This window comes from Oncorhynchus keta, unplaced genomic scaffold, assembly GCF_023373465.1.
Source record: "Oncorhynchus keta strain PuntledgeMale-10-30-2019 unplaced genomic scaffold, Oket_V2 Un_contig_1585_pilon_pilon, whole genome shotgun sequence".
Classification (NCBI taxonomy): Eukaryota; Metazoa; Chordata; class Actinopteri; order Salmoniformes; family Salmonidae; genus Oncorhynchus; species Oncorhynchus keta.
The window spans coordinates 15,270-35,631 of record NW_026279560.1 but is presented as its reverse complement, the minus strand read 5'-3'; the positions used below and the strand labels follow the sequence as shown (position 1 = coordinate 35,631).

General features: G+C 42.0%; 1 protein-coding gene across 1 annotated transcript; it reads right to left on the bottom strand.

Moving 5' to 3' along the window:
- Positions 1-15,400: 15,400 nt before the first annotated feature.
- Positions 15,401-19,576, bottom strand: LOC127919135 (gastrula zinc finger protein XlCGF57.1-like). The gene is made up of 2 exons (XM_052502548.1): positions 19,251-19,576; positions 15,401-17,841 (listed from the first exon to the last, which is right to left on the bottom strand). The coding sequence occupies exons 1-2, from the start codon at positions 19,414-19,416 to the stop codon at positions 16,586-16,588; spliced, it is 1,422 nt and encodes a 473-aa protein (XP_052358508.1). The 5' UTR covers positions 19,417-19,576; the 3' UTR covers positions 15,401-16,585.
- Between the last annotated feature and the right edge of the window lie 786 nt (positions 19,577-20,362).

Below are 20,362 nucleotides of genomic sequence, written 5' to 3'. Positions count from 1 at the left end.
TTTATGTACCAGGGTTATCATCCACAGTGTACCAGGGTTATCATCCACAGTGTACCAGGGTTATCATCCACAGTGTACCAGGGTTATCATCCACAGTGTACCAGGGTTATCATCCACAGTGTACCAGGGTTATCATCCACAGTGTACCAGGGTTATCATCCACAGTGTACCAGGGTTATCATCCACAGTGTACCAGGGTTATCATCCACAGTGTACCAGGGTTATCATCCACAGTGTACCAGGGTTATCATCCACAGTGTACCAGGGTTATCATCCACAGTGTACCAGGGTTATCATCCACAGTGTTCACCAGGGTTATCATCCACAGTGTACCAGGGTTATCATCCACAGTGTACCAGGGTTATCATCCACAGTGTACCAGGGTTATCATCCACAGTGTACCAGGGTTATAATCCACAGTGTACCAGGGTTATCATCCACAGTGTACCAGGGTTATCATCCACAGTGTACCAGGGTTATCATCCACAGTGTACCAGGGTTATCATCCACAGTGTACCAGGGTTATCATCCACAGTGTACCAGGGTTATCATCCACAGTGTACCAGGGTTATCATCCACAGTGTTCATCCCTGTTTCCATGATTTATGTACCAGGGTTATCATCCACAGTGTTCATCCCTGTTTCCATGATTTATGTACCAGGGTTATCATCCACAGTGTTCATCCCTGTTTCCATGATTTATGTACCAGGGTTATCATCCACAGTGTACCAGGGTTATCATCCACAGTGTTCATCCCTGTTTCCATGATTTATGTACCAGGGTTATCATCCACAGTGTTCATCCCTGTTTCCATGATTTATGTACCAGGGTTATAATCCACAGTGTACCAGGGTTATCATCCACAGTGTTCATCCCTGTTTCCATGATTTATGTACCAGGGTTATCATCCACAGTGTTCATCCCTGTTTCCATGATTTATGTACCAGGGTTATCATCCACAGTGTTCATCCCTGTTTCCATGATTTATGTACCAGGGTTATCATCCACAGTGTTCATCCCTGTTTCCATGATTTATGTACCAGGGTTATCATCCACAGTGTACCAGGGTTATCATCCACAGTGTACCAGGGTTATCATCCACAGTGTACCAGGGTTATCATCCACAGTGTACCAGGGTTATCATCCACAGTGTACCAGGGTTATCATCCACAGTGTACCAGGGTTATCATCCACAGTGTACCAGGGTTATCATCCACAGTGTACCAGGGTTATCATCCACAGTGTACCAGGGTTATCATCCACAGTGTACCAGGGTTATCATCCACAGTGTACCAGGGTTATCATCCACAGTGTACCAGGGTTATCATCCACAGTGTACCAGGGTTATCATCCACAGTGTACCAGGGTTATCATCCACAGTGTACCAGGGTTATCATCCACAGTGTTCATCCCTGTTTCCATGATTTATGTACCAGGGTTATCATCCACAGTGTTCATCCCTGTTTCCATGATTTATGTACCAGGGTTATCATCCACAGTGTTCATCCCTGTTTCCATGATTTATGTACCAGGGTTATCATCCACAGTGTTCATCCCTGTTTCCATGATTTATGTACCAGGGTTATCATCCACAGTGTTCATCACTGTTTCCATGATTTATGTACCAGGGTTATCATCCACAGTGTTCATCCCTGTTTCCATGATTTATGTACCAGGGTTATCATCCACATTGTTCATCACTGTTTCCATGATTTATGTACCAGGGTTATCATCCACAGTGTTCATCACTGTTTCCATGATTTATGTACCAGGGTTATCATCCACAGTGTTCATCCCTGTTTCCATGATTTATGTACCAGGGTTATCATCCACAGTGTTCATCCCCGTTTCCATGATTTATGTACCAGGGTTATCATCCACAGTGTTCATCCCTGTTTCCATGATTTATGTACCAGGGTTATCATCCACAGTGTTCATCCCACTGTTTCCATGATTTATGTACCAGGGTTATCATCCACAGTGTTCATCACTGTTTCCATGATTTATGTACCAGGGTTATCATCCACAGTGTTCATCCCTGTTTCCATGATTTATGTACCAGGGTTATCATCCACAGTGTTCATCCCTGTTTCCATGATTTATGTACCAGGGTTATCATCCACAGTGTTCATCCCTGTTTCCATGATTTATGTACCAGGGTTATCATCCACATTGTTCATCACTGTTTCCATGATTTATGTACCAGGGTTATCATCCACAGTGTTCATCCCTGTTTCCATGATTTATGTACCAGGGTTATCATCCACAGTGTTCATCCCTGTTTCCATGATTTATGTACCAGGGTTATCATCCACAGTGTTCATCACTGTTTCCATGATTTATGTACCAGGGTTATCATCCACAGTGTTCATCCCTGTTTCCATGATTTATGTACCAGGGTTATCATCCACAGTGTTCATCACTGTTTCCATGATTTATGTACCAGGGTTATCATCCACAGTGTTCATCCCTGTTTCCATGATTTATGTACCAGGGTTATCATCCACAGTGTTCATCACTGTTTCCATGATTTATGTACCAGGGTTATCATCCACAGTGTTCATCCCTGTTTCCATGATTTATGTACCAGGGTTATCATCCACATTGTTCATCACTGTTTCCATGATTTATGTACCAGGGTTATCATCCACAGTGTTCATCACTGTTTCCATGATTTATGTACCAGGGTTATCATCCACAGTGTTCATCCCTGTTTCCATGATTTATGTACCAGGGTTATCATCCACAGTGTTCATCCCCGTTTCCATGATTTATGTACCAGGGTTATCATCCACAGTGTTCATCCCTGTTTCCATGATTTATGTACCAGGGTTATCATCCACAGTGTTCATCCCCGTTTCCATGATTTATGTACCAGGGTTATCATCCACAGTGTTCATCCCTGTTTCCATGATTTATGTACCAGGGTTATCATCCACAGTGTTCATCCCCGTTTCCATGATTTATGTACCAGGGCTATCATCCACAGTGTTCATCCCCGTTTCCATGATTTATGTACCAGGTTTATAATCCACAGTGTACCAGGGTTATCATCCACAGTGTTCATCCCCGTTTCCATGATTTATGTACCAGGGCTATCATCCACAGTGTTCATCCCCGTTTCCATGATTTATGTACCAGGGTTATCATCCACAGTGTTCATCCCCGTTTCCATGATTTATGTACCAGGGTTATCATCCACAGTGTTCATCCCTGTTTCCATGATTTATGTACCAGGGTTATCATCCACAGTGTTCATCCCTGTTTCCATGATTTATGTACCAGGGTTATCATCCACAGTGTTCATCCCTGTTTCCATGATTTATGTACCAGGGTTATCATCCACAGTGTTCATCCCCGTTTCCATGATTTATGTACCAGGGTTATCATCCACAGTGTTCATCCCCGTTTCCATGATTTATGTACCAGGGTTATCATCCACAGTGTTCATCCCTGTTTCCATGATTTATGTACCAGGGTTATCATCCACAGTGTTCATCCCTGTTTCCATGATTTATGTACCAGGGCTATCATCCACAGTGTTCATCCCCGTTTCCATGATTTATGTACCAGGGTTATCATCCACATTGTTCATCACTGTTTCCATGATTTATGTACCAGGGTTATCATCCACAGTGTTCATCACTGTTTCCATGATTTATGTACCAGGGTTATCATCCACAGTGTTCATCCCTGTTTCCATGATTTATGTACCAGGGTTATCATCCACAGTGTTCATCCCCGTTTCCATGATTTATGTACCAGGGTTATCATCCACAGTGTTCATCCCTGTTTCCATGATTTATGTACCAGGGTTATCATCCACAGTGTTCATCCCCGTTTCCATGATTTATGTACCAGGGTTATCATCCACAGTGTTCATCCCTGTTTCCATGATTTATGTACCAGGGTTATCATCCACAGTGTTCATCCCTGTTTCCATGATTTATGTACCAGGGCTATCATCCACAGTGTTCATCCCCGTTTCCATGATTTATGTACCAGGTTTATAATCCACAGTGTACCAGGGTTATCATCCACAGTGTTCAGCCCTGTTTCCATGACTAATGTACCAGGTTTATAATTACACATAGTGTTCATCCCTGTTTCCTTCACTAATGTACCAGGTTTATAATCCACAGTGTTCATCCCTGTTTCCTTCACTAATGTACCAGGCTTATAATACACCATGTTCATCCCTGTTTCCATGACTAATGTACCAGGTTTATAATCCACAGTGTTCAGCCCTGTTTCCATGACTATAAAGCACCAGGTTTATAATCCACCATGTTCATCCCTGTTTCCATGACTAATGTACCAGGTTTATAATCCACAGTGTTCATCCCTGCTTCCATCACTAATGTGCCAGGCTTATAATCCACAGTGTTCAGCCCTGTTTCCATGATTTATGTACCAGGGTTATCAACCACAGTGTTCATCCCTGTTTCCATGACTAAAGTACCAGGTTTATAATCCAGTGTTCATCCCTGTTTCCATGACTAAAGTACCAGGTTTATAATCCACAGTGTTCAGCCTTGTTTCCATGACTTATGTACAATGCTTATCATCCACAGTGTTCATCCCTGCTTCCATCACTAATGTACCAGGGTTATCATCCACAGTGTTCAGCCGTTTCCATGATGTATGTACCAGGGTTATCATCCACAGTGTTCAGCCCTGTTTCCATGATTTATGTACCAGGGTTATCATACACAGTGTTCAGTCCTGTTTCCATGTTTCCATGATGTATGTACCAGGGTTATCATACACAGTGTTCAGTCCTGTTTCCATGATGTATGTACCAGGGTTATCATACACAGTGTTCAGTCCTGTTTCCATGATTTATGTACCAGGGTTATCATCCACAGTGTTCAGCCCTGTTTCCATGATTTATGTACCAGGGTTATCATCCACAGTGTTCAGCCCTGTTTCCATGATTTATGTACCAGGGTTATCATCCACAGTGTTCATCCCTGTTTCCATGATTTATGTACCAGGGTTATCATCCACAGTGTTCAGCCCTGTTTCCATGATTTATGTACCAGGGTTATCATCCACAGTGTTCATCCCTGTTTCCATGATTTATGTACCAGGGTTATCATCCACAGTGTTCATCACTGTTTCCATGATTTATTATGTACCAGGGTTATCATCCACAGTGTTCATCCCTGTTTCCATGATTTATGTACCAGGGTTATCATCCACAGTGTTCAGCCCTGTTTCCATGATTTATGTACCAGGGTTATCATCCACAGTGTTCATCCCTGTTTCCATGATTTATGTACCAGGGTTATCATCCACAGTGTTCAGCCCTGTTTCCATGATTTATGTACCAGGGTTATCATCCACAGTGTTCATCACTGTTTCCATGATTTATTATGTACCAGGGTTATCATCCACAGTGTTCATCCCTGTTTCCATGATTTATGTACCAGGGTTATCATCCACAGTGTTCATCCCTGTTTCCATGATTTATGTACCAGGGTTATCATCCACAGTGTTCATCCCTGTTTCCATGATTTATGTACCAGGGTTATCATCCACAGTGTTCATCCCTGTTTCCATGATTTATGTACCAGGGTTATCATCCACAGTGTTCATCCCTGTTTCCATGATTTATGTACCAGGGTTATCATCCACAGTGTTCAGCCCTGTTTCCATGATTTATGTACCAGGGTTATCATCCAGTGTTCATCCCTGTTTCCATGATTTATTATGTACCAGGGTTATCATCCACAGTGTTCATCCCTGTTTCCATGATTTATGTACCAGGGTTATCATCCACAGTGTTCATCACTGTTTCCATGATTTATGTACCAGGGTTATCATCCACAGTGTTCATCCCTGTTTCCATGATTTATGTACCAGGGTTATCATCCACAGTGTTCATCACTGTTTCCATGATTTATGTACCAGGGTTATCATCCACAGTGTTCATCCCTGTTTCCATGATTTATGTACCAGGGTTATCATCCACAGTGTTCATCACTGTTTCCATGATTTATGTACCAGGGTTATCATCCACAGTGTTCATCACTGTTTCCATGATTTATGTACCAGGGTTATCATCCACAGTGTTCATCCCTGTTTCCATGATTTATGTACCAGGGTTATCATCCACAGTGTTCATCACTGTTTCCATGATTTATGTACCAGGGTTATCATCCACAGTGTTCATCCCTGTTTCCATGATTTATGTACCAGGGTTATAATCCACAGTGTACCAGGGTTATCATCCACAGTGTTCATCACTGTTTCCATGATTTATGTACCAGGGTTATCATCCACAGTGTTCATCCCTGTTTCCATGATTTATGTACCAGGGTTATCATCCACAGTGTTCATCACTGTTTCCATGATTTATGTACCAGGGTTATCATCCACAGTGTTCAGCCCTGTTTCCATGATTTATGTACCAGGGTTATCATCCACAGTGTACCAGGGTTATCATCCACAGTGTACCAGGGTTATCATCCACAGTGTACCAGGGTTATCATCCACAGTGTACCAGGGTTATCATCCACAGTGTACCAGGGTTATCATCCACAGTGTACCAGGGTTATCATCCACAGTGTACCAGGGTTATCATCCACAGTGTACCAGGGTTATCATCCACAGTGTACCAGGGTTATCATCCACAGTGTACCAGGGTTATCATCCACAGTGTACCAGGGTTATCATCCACAGTGTACCAGGGTTATCATCCACAGTGTACCAGGGTTATCATCCACAGTGTACCAGGGTTATCATCCACAGTGTACCAGGGTTATCATCCACAGTGTACCAGGGTTATCATCCACAGTGTACCAGGGTTATAATCCACAGTGTACCAGGGTTATCATCCACAGTGTACCAGGGTTATCATCCACAGTGTACCAGGGTTATCATCCACAGTGTACCAGGGTTATCATCCACAGTGTACCAGGGTTATCATCCACAGTGTACCAGGGTTATCATCCACAGTGTACCAGGGTTATCATCCACAGTGTTCATCCCTGTTTCCATGATTTATGTACCAGGGTTATCATCCACAGTGTTCATCCCTGTTTCCATGATTTATGTACCAGGGTTATCATCCACAGTGTTCATCCCTGTTTCCATGATTTATGTACCAGGGTTATCATCCACAGTGTACCAGGGTTATCATCCACAGTGTTCATCCCTGTTTCCATGATTTATGTACCAGGGTTATCATCCACAGTGTTCATCCCTGTTTCCATGATTTATGTACCAGGGTTATAATCCACAGTGTACCAGGGTTATCATCCACAGTGTTCATCACTGTTTCCATGATTTATGTACCAGGGTTATCATCCACAGTGTTCATCCCTGTTTCCATGATTTATGTACCAGGGTTATCATCCACAGTGTTCATCACTGTTTCCATGATTTATGTACCAGGGTTATCATCCACAGTGTTCAGCCCTGTTTCCATGATTTATGTACCAGGGTTATCATCCACAGTGTACCAGGGTTATCATCCACAGTGTACCAGGGTTATCATCCACAGTGTACCAGGGTTATCATCCACAGTGTACCAGGGTTATCATCCACAGTGTACCAGGGTTATCATCCACAGTGTACCAGGGTTATCATCCACAGTGTACCAGGGTTATCATCCACAGTGTACCAGGGTTATCATCCACAGTGTACCAGGGTTATCATCCACAGTGTACCAGGGTTATCATCCACAGTGTACCAGGGTTATCATCCACAGTGTACCAGGGTTATCATCCACAGTGTACCAGGGTTATCATCCACAGTGTTCCAGGGTTATCATCCACAGTGTACCAGGGTTATCATCCACAGTGTTCATCCCTGTTTCCATGATTTATGTACCAGGGTTATCATCCACAGTGTTCATCCCTGTTTCCATGATTTATGTACCAGGGTTATCATCCACAGTGTTCATCCCTGTTTCCATGATTTATGTACCAGGGTTATCATCCACAGTGTTCATCCCTGTTTCCATGATTTATGTACCAGGGTTATCATCCACAGTGTTCATCACTGTTTCCATGATTTATTATGTACCAGGGTTATCATCCACAGTGTTCATCCCTGTTTCCATGATTTATGTACCAGGGTTATCATCCACAGTGTTCATCCCTGTTTCCATGATTTATGTACCAGGGTTATCATCCACAGTGTTCATCCCTGTTTCCATGATTTATGTACCAGGGTTATCATCCACAGTGTTCATCCCTGTTTCCATGATTTATGTACCAGGGTTATCATCCACAGTGTTCATCCCTGTTTCCATGATTTATGTACCAGGGTTATCATCCACAGTGTTCATCCCTGTTTCCATGATTTATGTACCAGGGTTATCATCCACAGTGTACCAGGGTTATCATCCACAGTGTTCATCACTGTTTCCATGATTTATGTACCAGGGTTATCATCCACAGTGTTCATCACTGTTTCCATGATTTATGTACCAGGGTTATCATCCACAGTGTTCATCCCTGTTTCCATGATTTATGTACCAGGGTTATCATCCACAGTGTTCATCCCTGTTTCCATGATTTATGTACCAGGGTTATCATCCACAGTGTTCATCCCTGTTTCCATGATTTATGTACCAGGGTTATCATCCACAGTGTTCATCCCTGTTTCCATGATTTATGTACCAGGGTTATCATCCACAGTGTTCATCCCTGTTTCCATGATTTATGTACCAGGGTTATCATCCACAGTGTTCATCCCTGTTTCCATGATTTATGTACCAGGGTTATCATCCACAGTGTTCATCACTGTTTCCATGATTTATTATGTACCAGGGTTATCATCCACAGTGTTCATCCCTGTTTCCATGATTTATGTACCAGGGTTATCATCCACAGTGTTCAGCCCTGTTTCCATGATTTATGTACCAGGGTTATCATCCACAGTGTTCATCCCTGTTTCCATGATTTATGTACCAGGGTTATCATCCACAGTGTTCATCCCTGTTTCCATGATTTATGTACCAGGGTTATCATCCACAGTGTTCATCCCTGTTTCCATGATTTATGTACCAGGGTTATCATCCACAGTGTTCATCCCTGTTTCCATGATTTATGTACCAGGGTTATCATCCACAGTGTTCATCCATGATTTATGTACCAGGGTTATCATCCACAGTGTTCATCCCTGTTTCCATGATTTATGTACCAGGGTTATCATCCACAGTGTTCATCCCTGTTTCCATGATTTATGTACCAGGGTTATCATCCACAGTGTTCATCCCTGTTTCCATGATTTATGTACCAGGGTTATCATCCACAGTGTTCATCCCTGTTTCCATGATTTATGTACCAGGGTTATCATCCACAGTGTTCATCCCTGTTTCCATGATTTATGTACCAGGGTTATCATCCACAGTGTTCATCCCTGTTTCCATGATTTATGTACCAGGGTTATCATCCACAGTGTTCATCCCTGTTTCCATGATTTATGTACCAGGGTTATCATCCACAGTGTTCATCCCTGTTTTTATGTACCAGGTTTATAATCCACAGTGTTCACCAGGGTTATCATCCACAGTGTTCATCCCTGTTTCCATGATTTATGTACCAGGGTTATCATCCACAGTGTTCATCCCTGTTTCCATGATTTATGTACCAGGGTTATCATCCACAGTGTTCATCCCTGTTTCCATGATTTATGTACCAGGGTTATCATCCACAGTGTTCATCCCTGTTTCCATGATTTATGTACCAGGGTTATCATCCACAGTGTTCATCCCTGTTTCCATGATTTATGTACCAGGGTTATCATCCACAGTGTTCATCCCTGTTTCCATGATTTATGTACCAGGGTTATCATCCACAGTGTTCATCCCTGTTTCCATGATTTATGTACCAGGGTTATCATCCACAGTGTTCATCCCTGTTTCCATGATTTATGTACCAGGGTTATCATCCACAGTGTTCATCCCTGTTTCCATGATTTATGTACCAGGGTTATCATCCACAGTGTTCATCCCTGTTTCCATGATTTATGTACCAGGGTTATCATCCACAGTGTTCATCCCCCACAGTTTCCATGATTTATGTACCAGGGTTATCATCCACAGTGTTCATCCCTGTTTCCATGATTTATGTACCAGGGTTATCATCCACAGTGTTCATCCCCGTTTCCATGATTTATGTACCAGGGTTATCATCCACAGTGTTCATCCCTGTTTCCATGATTTATGTACCAGGGTTATCATCCACAGTGTTCATCCCTGTTTCCATGATTTATGTACCAGGGTTATCATCCACAGTGTTCATCCCCGTTTCCATGATTTATGTACCAGGGTTTATGTATCATCCACAGTGTTCATCCCCGTTTCCATGATTTATGTACCAGGGCTATCCATGTTCATCCACAGTGTTCATCCCAGTTTCCATGATTTATGTACCAGGGTTATCATCCACAGTGTTCATCCCCGTTTCCATGATTTATGTACCAGGGTTATCATCCACAGTGTTCATCCCTGTTTCCATGATTTATGTACCAGGTTATCATCCACAGTGTTCATCCCTGTTTCCATGATTTATGTACCAGGGTTATCATCCACAGTGTTCATCCCTGTTTCCATGATTTATGTACCAGGGTTATCATCCACAGTGTTCATCCCTGTTTCCATGATTTATGTACCAGGGTTATCATCCACAGTGTTCATCCCTGTTTCCATGATTTATGTTTCCATGATTTATGTACCAGGGTTATCATCCACAGTGTTCATCCCTGTTTCCATGATTTATGTACCAGGGTTATCATCCACAGTGTTCATCCCTGTTTCCATGATTTATGTACCAGGGTTATCATCCACAGTGTTCATCCCTGTTTCCATGATTTATGTACCAGGGCTATCATCCACAGTGTTCATCCCCGTTTCCATGATTTATGTACCAGGGTTATCATCCACAGTGTTCATCCCTGATTTCCAGGGTTATCATATGTTCATCCCTGGATTTATCAGGGTTATCATCCACAGTGTTCATCCAGGGTTATCATCACAGTGAGGGTGTAAAAAGGAGCTAAGACAAAACAAGGACAACACAATGATGACGTGACTCACAACAGAAAACTGAATAGTAGTGGGAGGACTGCAAGGGCAACCAAACCACATCATTATATAATTACGTTACATTCCTCCATGGATATCTTTGTTTGTTTAAAGGTAGCATTCATTTCAAGGCTCCTTGGAGTATAAGTGGAACACATTGAAATTCTGACTGACGTGAAATTGTCATCTACTCAAAGAGGATCGAGAAACAGAAGACACTTTTCTACTCTCTGTCGTCACCACCTGGGTCATTTGTTTCGTTGTGAGTAAAGTATTGACGGCAATGTGTTGCCGTACAGTCAGTCGCACAACAAGACAAATCAGCACAGCAGGACAGCAGTCAGTTGTACTAAAGTTTTTTTAAACTAACCATTATTCTAGATGTGGTTGTACTCCTGTTTCTCCTAGTATCCCTGTGAAACGGTGGTCTGGTAACAGTATAGCTGCCTCCACGGTCCCTTTCCCCCATACTGGACTCCAACCAGTGATCCGCTGCTTGCAAACATGTGACCGCTCAACTCGTACCAACTGTTGAGTACGGAAACATATCTACTTCGATAGTTCCATTGGTGACATTTAAAGTTTGCTGTGGAATGAGTTTACGATATGATTTTAACTCCGTTACACTCACCCCTTCTAAACTCGCTACACACAGAGAGAGATTAGAAATACAATTCACATTCTCACTTCTCATGTTGTTGAAGCCCACTGATAGGATCCACGTTAGTGTAATAGATCCACTTCATTGGCCAGCTAGCCGACAGTGGTGTAAAGTACTTAAGTAGTACTTCAAAGTATTTTTACTGAAGTCGTATTTTGGGGTATCTGTACTTTACTATTTATGTTTTTGACAACTTTTACTTTTTACTCAGTAAATGTTCTCTCTTACCCAAAAGTAGTTGTTACATTTTGAATGCTTAGCAGGACAGAGAAATGGTCCATGTTTGCAATTTTTAACATGATATATGAGTGAGACTAACTAATAAAATCAATGTGGGCCCCCCGGTTGGTAATTCGACCACTAGACTAGAAAATGTTAGCTGACATGGGCTAATCGAGTGACTATCAGTGACTGACATAAGACAAAACTGTTTCTGCTCAAGCAAATGTCAAAATTGCGCCTTGTGTTTTGTACTATCCTAACTCACAAATGTAAGTTGAGACCCAGACAGTTTTTAAAACAGTATAATAATACAAATCATGTTTTCTGGGGGATTGATCCGAGGGCCTTCAAAAGGTGGGCCCATCCCTGTGCTAGAATATCTAGCTTCCTGTCAGCATGCTCCGTGGTGCACCTTGGATGGAACCTTACTAAGGAGAATAGGGGGGTACTCTTGGTCCAGTCAGTGTTCCCTCTTCGCAAAATATATCTGACATTTATCTTTTATAAATAATTATATACATGCGAAGACAACTACCCAACTACCAAAAGGAAAAAGGCTGCCTAAGTATGATTCCCAATCAGAGACAACGATAGACAGCTGTCCCTGATTGAGAACCATACCGGCCAAAACCTAGAAACAAACAACATAGAATGCCCACCACAAATCACACCCTGACCTAACCAAATAGAGAAATAAAACGGTGCTCTAAGGTCAGGGCGTGACATGGGCGGATGGTGATTTAGACATACTTGGTATTCACATCTCAAAAAATATAAATTAACTTACCACAATCAATTTCAATAGAAAGTTAACAAAAATAGATAAGATTCTGCAACCATGGAGAGGCAAATACTTCTGTTTATGGAAAATTCACATTGATGAACTCTTTGGTCCCACCACAGTTTACTTACGTACTAATGGGGCTGCCTACTCCAGACAACTTGTTTTTTAAATCCTATGAGCAAAATATATCATTTTATTTCGAAAGCTAAGCCATACAAAATTAAACGTGCCTATTTATATAATGAACATGAGTTTAGGGGGCTAAAATTATTAAATATTAAAGCTTTAAACCTCTCATTAAAGGATTCACTCATACATAAATTCTACTTAAACCCAAAATGGTTCTCCAGTAGATTAAGTAAATTTGTTTAAAAAAGTAGCCTTTTTGCCTTCATGCAGATTACAACTTCTAATTTCCGACTAATTGAAAAGGAAATGAAAGTATCACCCTTTCTTAAACAGGTCATACAAAGTGGGTTAACATGTCAGTTTTATCCTCCAGAGAAGATAAACATACATTACAACAAATGTTCAACTCAAATATACTGATGAATAAAAAACATTCTTTAAATATTATATTTAATAATATTATGAATAGAAACAGAGGAGTTATGTCACATATGCAGCTATTGAAAATATATAGGAATGTCTGCTCAATCCAAACATACAACCAACTGATTGATGCATTACCACAAAAATGGAGGAGGCAAGTGGAAGAGGGAGAAGGAAGGGCACTTGTTTGTCTGCCATATAGTAAAGATACAAATGGGCTGGAAAGAATTGGCATAAACAGAAAAATATACCAGTTTCATTTGAGGACAAAAATGTTGACAGCTTCGCCATACAGGCTGCAAAATAAATGGGAAGAGATTTTCAATGTACCGATTCCATGGCAACATGGTTTATGAACTGATACAAACAACACTTGATTCAACACTTTGAGATTTTCCAATTGTTATACAACACTCTTGCCACCAACAGAATGCTATATATATGGGGCATACAACAATCTCAACTCTGTAGATTTGGCTGCAGAGACAGACTCCGTAGATCATTTGTTTTGGTATTGCCTCTATGTAGCTTGTCTCTGGTCACAGGTTCAGGAATGGTAAAAAAAAAACACAACATTCATTTAAAATTAACCTTACAAATAGCAGTGTTGAGCAATTTGAAAAGCCAGTCAGTGAAATAATATTACTTGTAGTAAAAGTTGACATCTTTGGCTCACAATCTGTGGATACTAAACGATTAGAAAGGTTCAAAATGTATAAAAAAACATCACAGCACAATTCATAATATATGGCACATGTAAACCAAACGACGGTGGTCTATGGTGATAGGTAAGGTGGGCTGAGAGTGGCTGAGGGTGGGAGTAAGGAGTCTATGTTCAGTCATGTGTTATTTGGTAATTACTGTATGTAAAATGTATGTACAGTCGTGGCCAAAAGTGTTGAGAATGACATATATTAATTTTCTGCTTCCTCAGTTTGGATGATGGCAATTTGCATATACTCCAGAATGTTATGAAGAGTGATCAGATGAATTGCAATTAATTGCAAAGTCCCTATTTGCCATGCAAATGAACTGAATCCCCCAAAAACATTTCCACTGCATTTCAGCCCTGCCACAAAAGGACCAGCTGACATCATGTCAATGATTCTCTCGTTAACACAGGTGTGAGTGTTGACAAGGACAAGGCCAGAGATCACTCTGTCATGCTAATTGAGTTTGAATAACAGACTGGAAGTTTTAAAAGGAGGGTGGTGCTTGGAATCATTGTTCTTCCTCTGTCAACCATGGTTACCTGCAAGGAAACACATGTCTTCATCATTGCTTTGATATTCTTCAAAAGGTACAGGGATTGGACTGTTGAGGACATGAAATCATTTTCTCTGATGAATCCCCTTTCCGATTGTTTGGGGCATCCGGAAAAAAGCTTGTCCGGAGAAGACAAGGTGAGCTCTACCATCAGTCCTGTGTCATGCCAACAGTAAAGCATCCTGAGACCATTCATGTGTGGGGTTGCTTATCAGCCAAGGACATGGGCTCACTCACAATTTTGCCTAAGAACACAGCCATGAATAAAGAATGGTACCAACACATCCTGAGAGAGCAACTTCTCCCAACCATCCAGGAACAGTTTGGTGACAAACAATGTCTTTTCCAGCATGATGGAGCACCTTGCCATAACATTTACATTACATTTACATTTAAGTCATTTAGCAGACGCTCTTATCCAGAGCGACTTACAAATTGGTGCATTCACCTTATGACATCCAGTGGAACAGCCACTTTACAATAGTGCATCTAAATCTTTTAAGGGGGGTGAGAAGGATTACTTTATCCTATCCTAGGTATTCCTTAAAGAGGTGGGGTTTCAGGTGTCTCCGGAAGGTGGTGATTGACTCCGCTGTCCTGGCGTCGTGAGGGAGTGTGTTCCACCATTGGGGAGCCAGAGCAGCGAACAGTTTTGACTGGGCTGAGCGGGAACTGTACTTCCTCAGTGGTAGGGAGGCGAGCAGGCCAGAGGTGGATGAACGCAGTGCCCTTGTTTGGGTGTAGGGCCTGATCAGAGCCTGGAGGTACTGAGGTGCCGTTCCCCTCACAGCTCCGTAGGCAAGCACCATGGTCTTGTAGCGGATGCGAGCTTCAACTGGAAGCCAGTGGAGAGAGCGGAGGAGCGGGGTGACGTGAGAGAACTTGGGAAGGTTGAACACCAGACGGGCTGCGGCGTTCTGGATGAGTTGTAGGGGTTTAATGGCACAGGCAGGGAGCCCAGCCAACAGCGAGTTGCAGTAATCCAGACGGGAGATGACAAGTGCCTGGATTAGGACCTGCGCCGCTTCCTGTGTGAGGCAGGGTCGTACTCTGCGGATGTTGTAGAGCATGAACCTACAGGAACGGGCCACCGCCTTAATTATAAGGCAAAAGTGATAACTAAGTGGCTCGGGGAACAAAACATCAATATTTTGGGTCCATGGCCAGGAAACTCCCCAGACCATAATCCCATTGAGAACTGGTGGTCAATCCTCAAGAGGCGGGTGGACAAACAAAAACCCACAAATTCTGACAAACTCCAAGCATTAATTATGCAAGAATGGGCTGCCATCAGTCAGGATGTGGTCCAGAAGTTAATTGACAGCATGCCAGGGCAGATTGCAGAGGTCTTGAAAAAGAAGGGTCAACACTGCAAATATTAGTTTCATTACACATCACCCTTTGTTACTGTTGCCAAGCCCATCAAGGCCCTGATTGGGGAACCACTGATCCAGTCACAGCTGTCTTTTGACAATGCTAGGGACAGCCACCGACACACACAAACAGGGCTTTTAACAGTGTTTTACACCCACATATTTGAGAATGTTCCCCTAGGCGGGCTTCCACCCAGTTACGTAACCCTGAACCTTAGAGGCTGCTGCCCTATATACATAGACTTGAATTCACTGGCCACTTGCATAAATGGAACACTAGTCACTTTAATAATATTTACATACTGCTTTACTCATCTCATATGAATATACTGTATTCTACTGTATTTTAGTCAATGCCACTCCGACATGGCTCATCCTAATATTTATATATTCCTTAATTCCATTATTTTACTTTTTGGTTTGTGTGTATTCCTGCTGTGCCACAAAATCTGTAGAATTTCAAAAGTTCCCTATACATTCATTAGCTATAACACATTTATGCACGTAACAAAATAATGCCATCTGCACTAATATTTTAGTCATCAGTTAATCTGACTATTCTCTCAGACTTTACTTATTCCAGCTATGTGTGTCTGAGCGTGTACTCAGAATTGTCCACATCCTGACTTTTTATGTTCATCTTGTGACTAAATAGATCTTTGTCATAATGTTATTTCTTTCAGTTTTAATCCTGTTTTCCTCCTTTGTGTATTTTTTTAACATGCGTCAGTAAATTAGACTTTTGAGTGAAGCTTTTTCCGCAATCATTACAGCTAAATGGTTTCTCTCCTGTGTGAGTGAGTTTATGGTTTCTTAGGTTCCCCTTCTGATTGAAGCTTTTCCCACAGTCACTACAGCTAAACGGTTTCTCTCCTGTGTGAGTCAGTTTATGCTTCTTTAGGGACCCCTTCTGATTAAAGCTTTTCCCACAGTTATCACAGCTAAATGGTTTCCCTCCTGTGTGAGTCCGTTTATGGATCCGTAGGTTCCCCTCCTGATTGAAGCTTTTCCCACAGTCTCCACAGCTAAATGGTTTCTCTCCTGTGTGAGTCAGCATATGGCTCCTTAGGTTCCACTTATGAATGAAGCTTTTCCCACAGTCTCCACAGCTAAATGATTTATTTCCTGTGTGAGTCAACATATGGTTCTTTAGGTTCCCCTTCAAATTGAAGCTTTTCCCACAGTCTCCACAGCTAAATGGTTTCTCTCCCACTCCTGTGTGAATCCTCATGTGCTTGGACAGATATCCTTTGAGTTTGAAGGTCTTGGCACAAACAGGGCAGGTGCAGGGTCTCCCACTGTGACAGAGGCGGATATGGGCCTTTAGTTTACAGGTGGAGGTGCAGCGTTTTCTGCAGAACCTGCATTCACTGAGTCTCTTCTTGTAGAGAGTCATATGCCTCTGCAGGTCAGCTTTCAGAGCAAACTGTTCACCACAGTCAAGGCAGTGGTGAGTTTTTCTAGACGTGCCGGGTTTGGAACAATGTTCCGCCATCGATGGGCTGGGATCCAATCGCGGGCTGCTGTCAAGTCCTACTGGGTCACTGCTTACGGCTGAGCTGTGGCTGGAGGCATTGTTTTGATTATCTGGAGGGTCACAGGGAATGTAGAGACCATTAAAGTGGGTCACAGTAACAAAAGGTGTGAGAACCACTTGTTTAGGATCACACTCTCTGTTCTCCACAGTCTGGGTTTGGGGAGAAGTGAAGGACTGAAGTGGGTCCTCCTGATCACATTCACTTTTCACACAGGAAGGAGTGAATTTGATATCAGCCTCCAGCACTTGAAGCTGCTCTTCCTCCTGACTGGTCCTGAGTTCCTCCTGTTCCTCTTTAATCTGTGGAAGCTCTGGGTTCTCCTGCCCCAGACTGGGGCTCCACTCCTGCTCACAGTGCTGCTGCTCAGGGAGAACCTCTTCAGAGACACAGAGCTGCAGGGAGTCTGGAGGAAAGGAGAGAGGAGCAGAGGTTTTCTATAGAGCCTTTAGACAGTCGTTACTAGCTGGCACAGCCACAGTCATAAACCCACCTATTTCTAAAATGCATCTTCTTAAAGCAGAACTGAACTCAAGAACCAATTTCTCTAATTGAAAACAGCATGTGACTGGGAACTCTGCCAGAGCACGTGGGCAGTTAAAGGTCATGAGCAGTCAGAAGTATGTGTTTCATGAAATTGGATGATATTTGAAGGAAACCAGATTAAAGTATGATGACCAAAGTGTGAAAATTACTGTTGCTTCTACATTGATAAAGTTTGATCATAAAGTTACTGGTTCCCTCCCCATGTCAAACACTTGGGCTCATTATTAAGGGGACAAGGCGACATCACTTAATATTAATGTGTGCTAACATAATGTTCTCTTCTCTTTAAATAAGTACTCCATTGTCACAAACATCGGAGAAGTCGTGTTTGCAGAGGGGCGTGGTTTATATAGCTGGTCATGGCTCACATCAACACCATCATCTCAGAAACCCTAGACCACCAATTTGCATACCGCCCCAACAAATCCATGGCTTGGGGGTAAAAGCTGTTAGGAAGCCTTTTGGACCTAGACTTGGTACTCCGGTACCGCTTGCCGTGCGTTAGCAGAGAGAACAGTCTATGACTGGGGTGGCTGAAGTCTGACAATTTTTAGGGCCTTCCTCTGACACCGTCTGGTATAGAGGTCCTGGATGGCAGGAAGCTTGGCCCCGAGCAGTTGCCATACCAGGCAGTAATGCAACCATGCTCTTGATGGTGCAGCTGTAGAACCTTTTGAGGATCTGAGGACAATTGCAAAATATGTTCAGTCTCTCCTGAGGTGGAATAGGCTTTGTCGTGCCCTCTTCACAACTGTCTTAGTGTGTTTGGACTATGATATCTATGCATACTCACTTTAACTCTATCTACATGTACATATTACCTCAATTACCTCGACTAACCTGTGCCCCCACACTGACTCTTTACCGGTACCCCCTGTATATAGCCTCGCTACAGTTATTTTACAGCAGCTCTTTCACTATTTTTTACCTTAATTTATTTTTCTTAAAACGCATTGTTGGTTAAGGGCTTCTAAGCAAGCATTTCACTGTAAGGTCTACGCCTGTTGTATTCGGTGAACGTGACAAATAAAATTGTGGTCACACCAGATCTGATCAGATTTCTGATCACCCCCCCCACCTTTTAAGATATGTGACCAACAGATGGATATCTGCATTCCCGTTTATGTGAAATCCATAGATTAGGGCACAATGAATTTATTTAAATTGATTTAATTCCTTATATTAACTGTAACTTAGTAAAATGTTAGACATTGTTAAATGTATTTATATTTTTGTTCATTGTAGCCATCAGAAGATCTACATACGAACCTATCCTACATAGTTTTAACTCCGGTGTGATCCGCAGCAGTCTCCGTAGCCGATCATTCTCCTCCTGGTACTCCGCTACCGTTTCTTCAAATGCCCCGAAAATCTCCACAGCTGCCGCGGTTAAACGCTCATTTAAAAACACACGAAACGACTGTAGTTTAGACATGTTTTAGTCGACTGAAAGTTGGGTATTTAGCATGTATCTTTTCGCGGACGAGGACAAACAAACCCAAACAAACTCTCCCTACCGTTTTACCTCCGTATTGTTTTGTTCTGTTTTTGTCAGCGGGAAACGAGACCAGAAACAAATCACAGCGCCCCCATGGTATAATGGGGTTTTACTACAGGTTACAGACCAATGATACTGGGAATAGATGCTGTAGCTCAGGGATTCTTGAAAGACGGGACAAACTCCACCTTTTTCACACAAATATTTTTCTTCATATAAACAACATTTGAAATATACATTTTGATGAACCAGATATACATTTTAAAAATTAGATTTTTTTCTGAAAATGCAACTAAGTGGATTTATGTCAACTCCATCTAACCCCATAAAAGGAAGTTCATTTTTACATTTATTGTCCAACAACTGTTTAAAGTCCTTGATTGTGTCATTCTAACATTAGATTATTCAAATATGTAATACAAATCTCCAAACGTTTTATTTTATAGTACTATATCAGGGATGGTTAACTGGTGACCCTGCCTTTTGAAGGCCCTCAGATCAATTTCCATAAGCAGTTAAATCATTTAAAAAAATTCAGTTGGGGTCTCCACTAATTGTTGGGCGTTATAATATCTAATGTAATGTAGTAAAATACACAAGGTGCAATATTGAAATGTAGTTGTGCATCAGCAGTTTCTCTCTTGATATGTCAGCCACTGACAGTCACTCAATTATCTTATGTCAGCTAACATTTTTAGACTGGTAAATGAGTTTAACGGCCAGCTATCTAAACTTAGTAATCATGATCGAATTACCAGACGGCGGGCATTTTGGCATGTCTTTCTAGATTCAGAACTTAAAACAACATTTATATTTATACATCAACCCTTAAGATTTCCTTTTGCTGCAGTAGGATGTGATGCAGACACCTCTTAATCAGAGG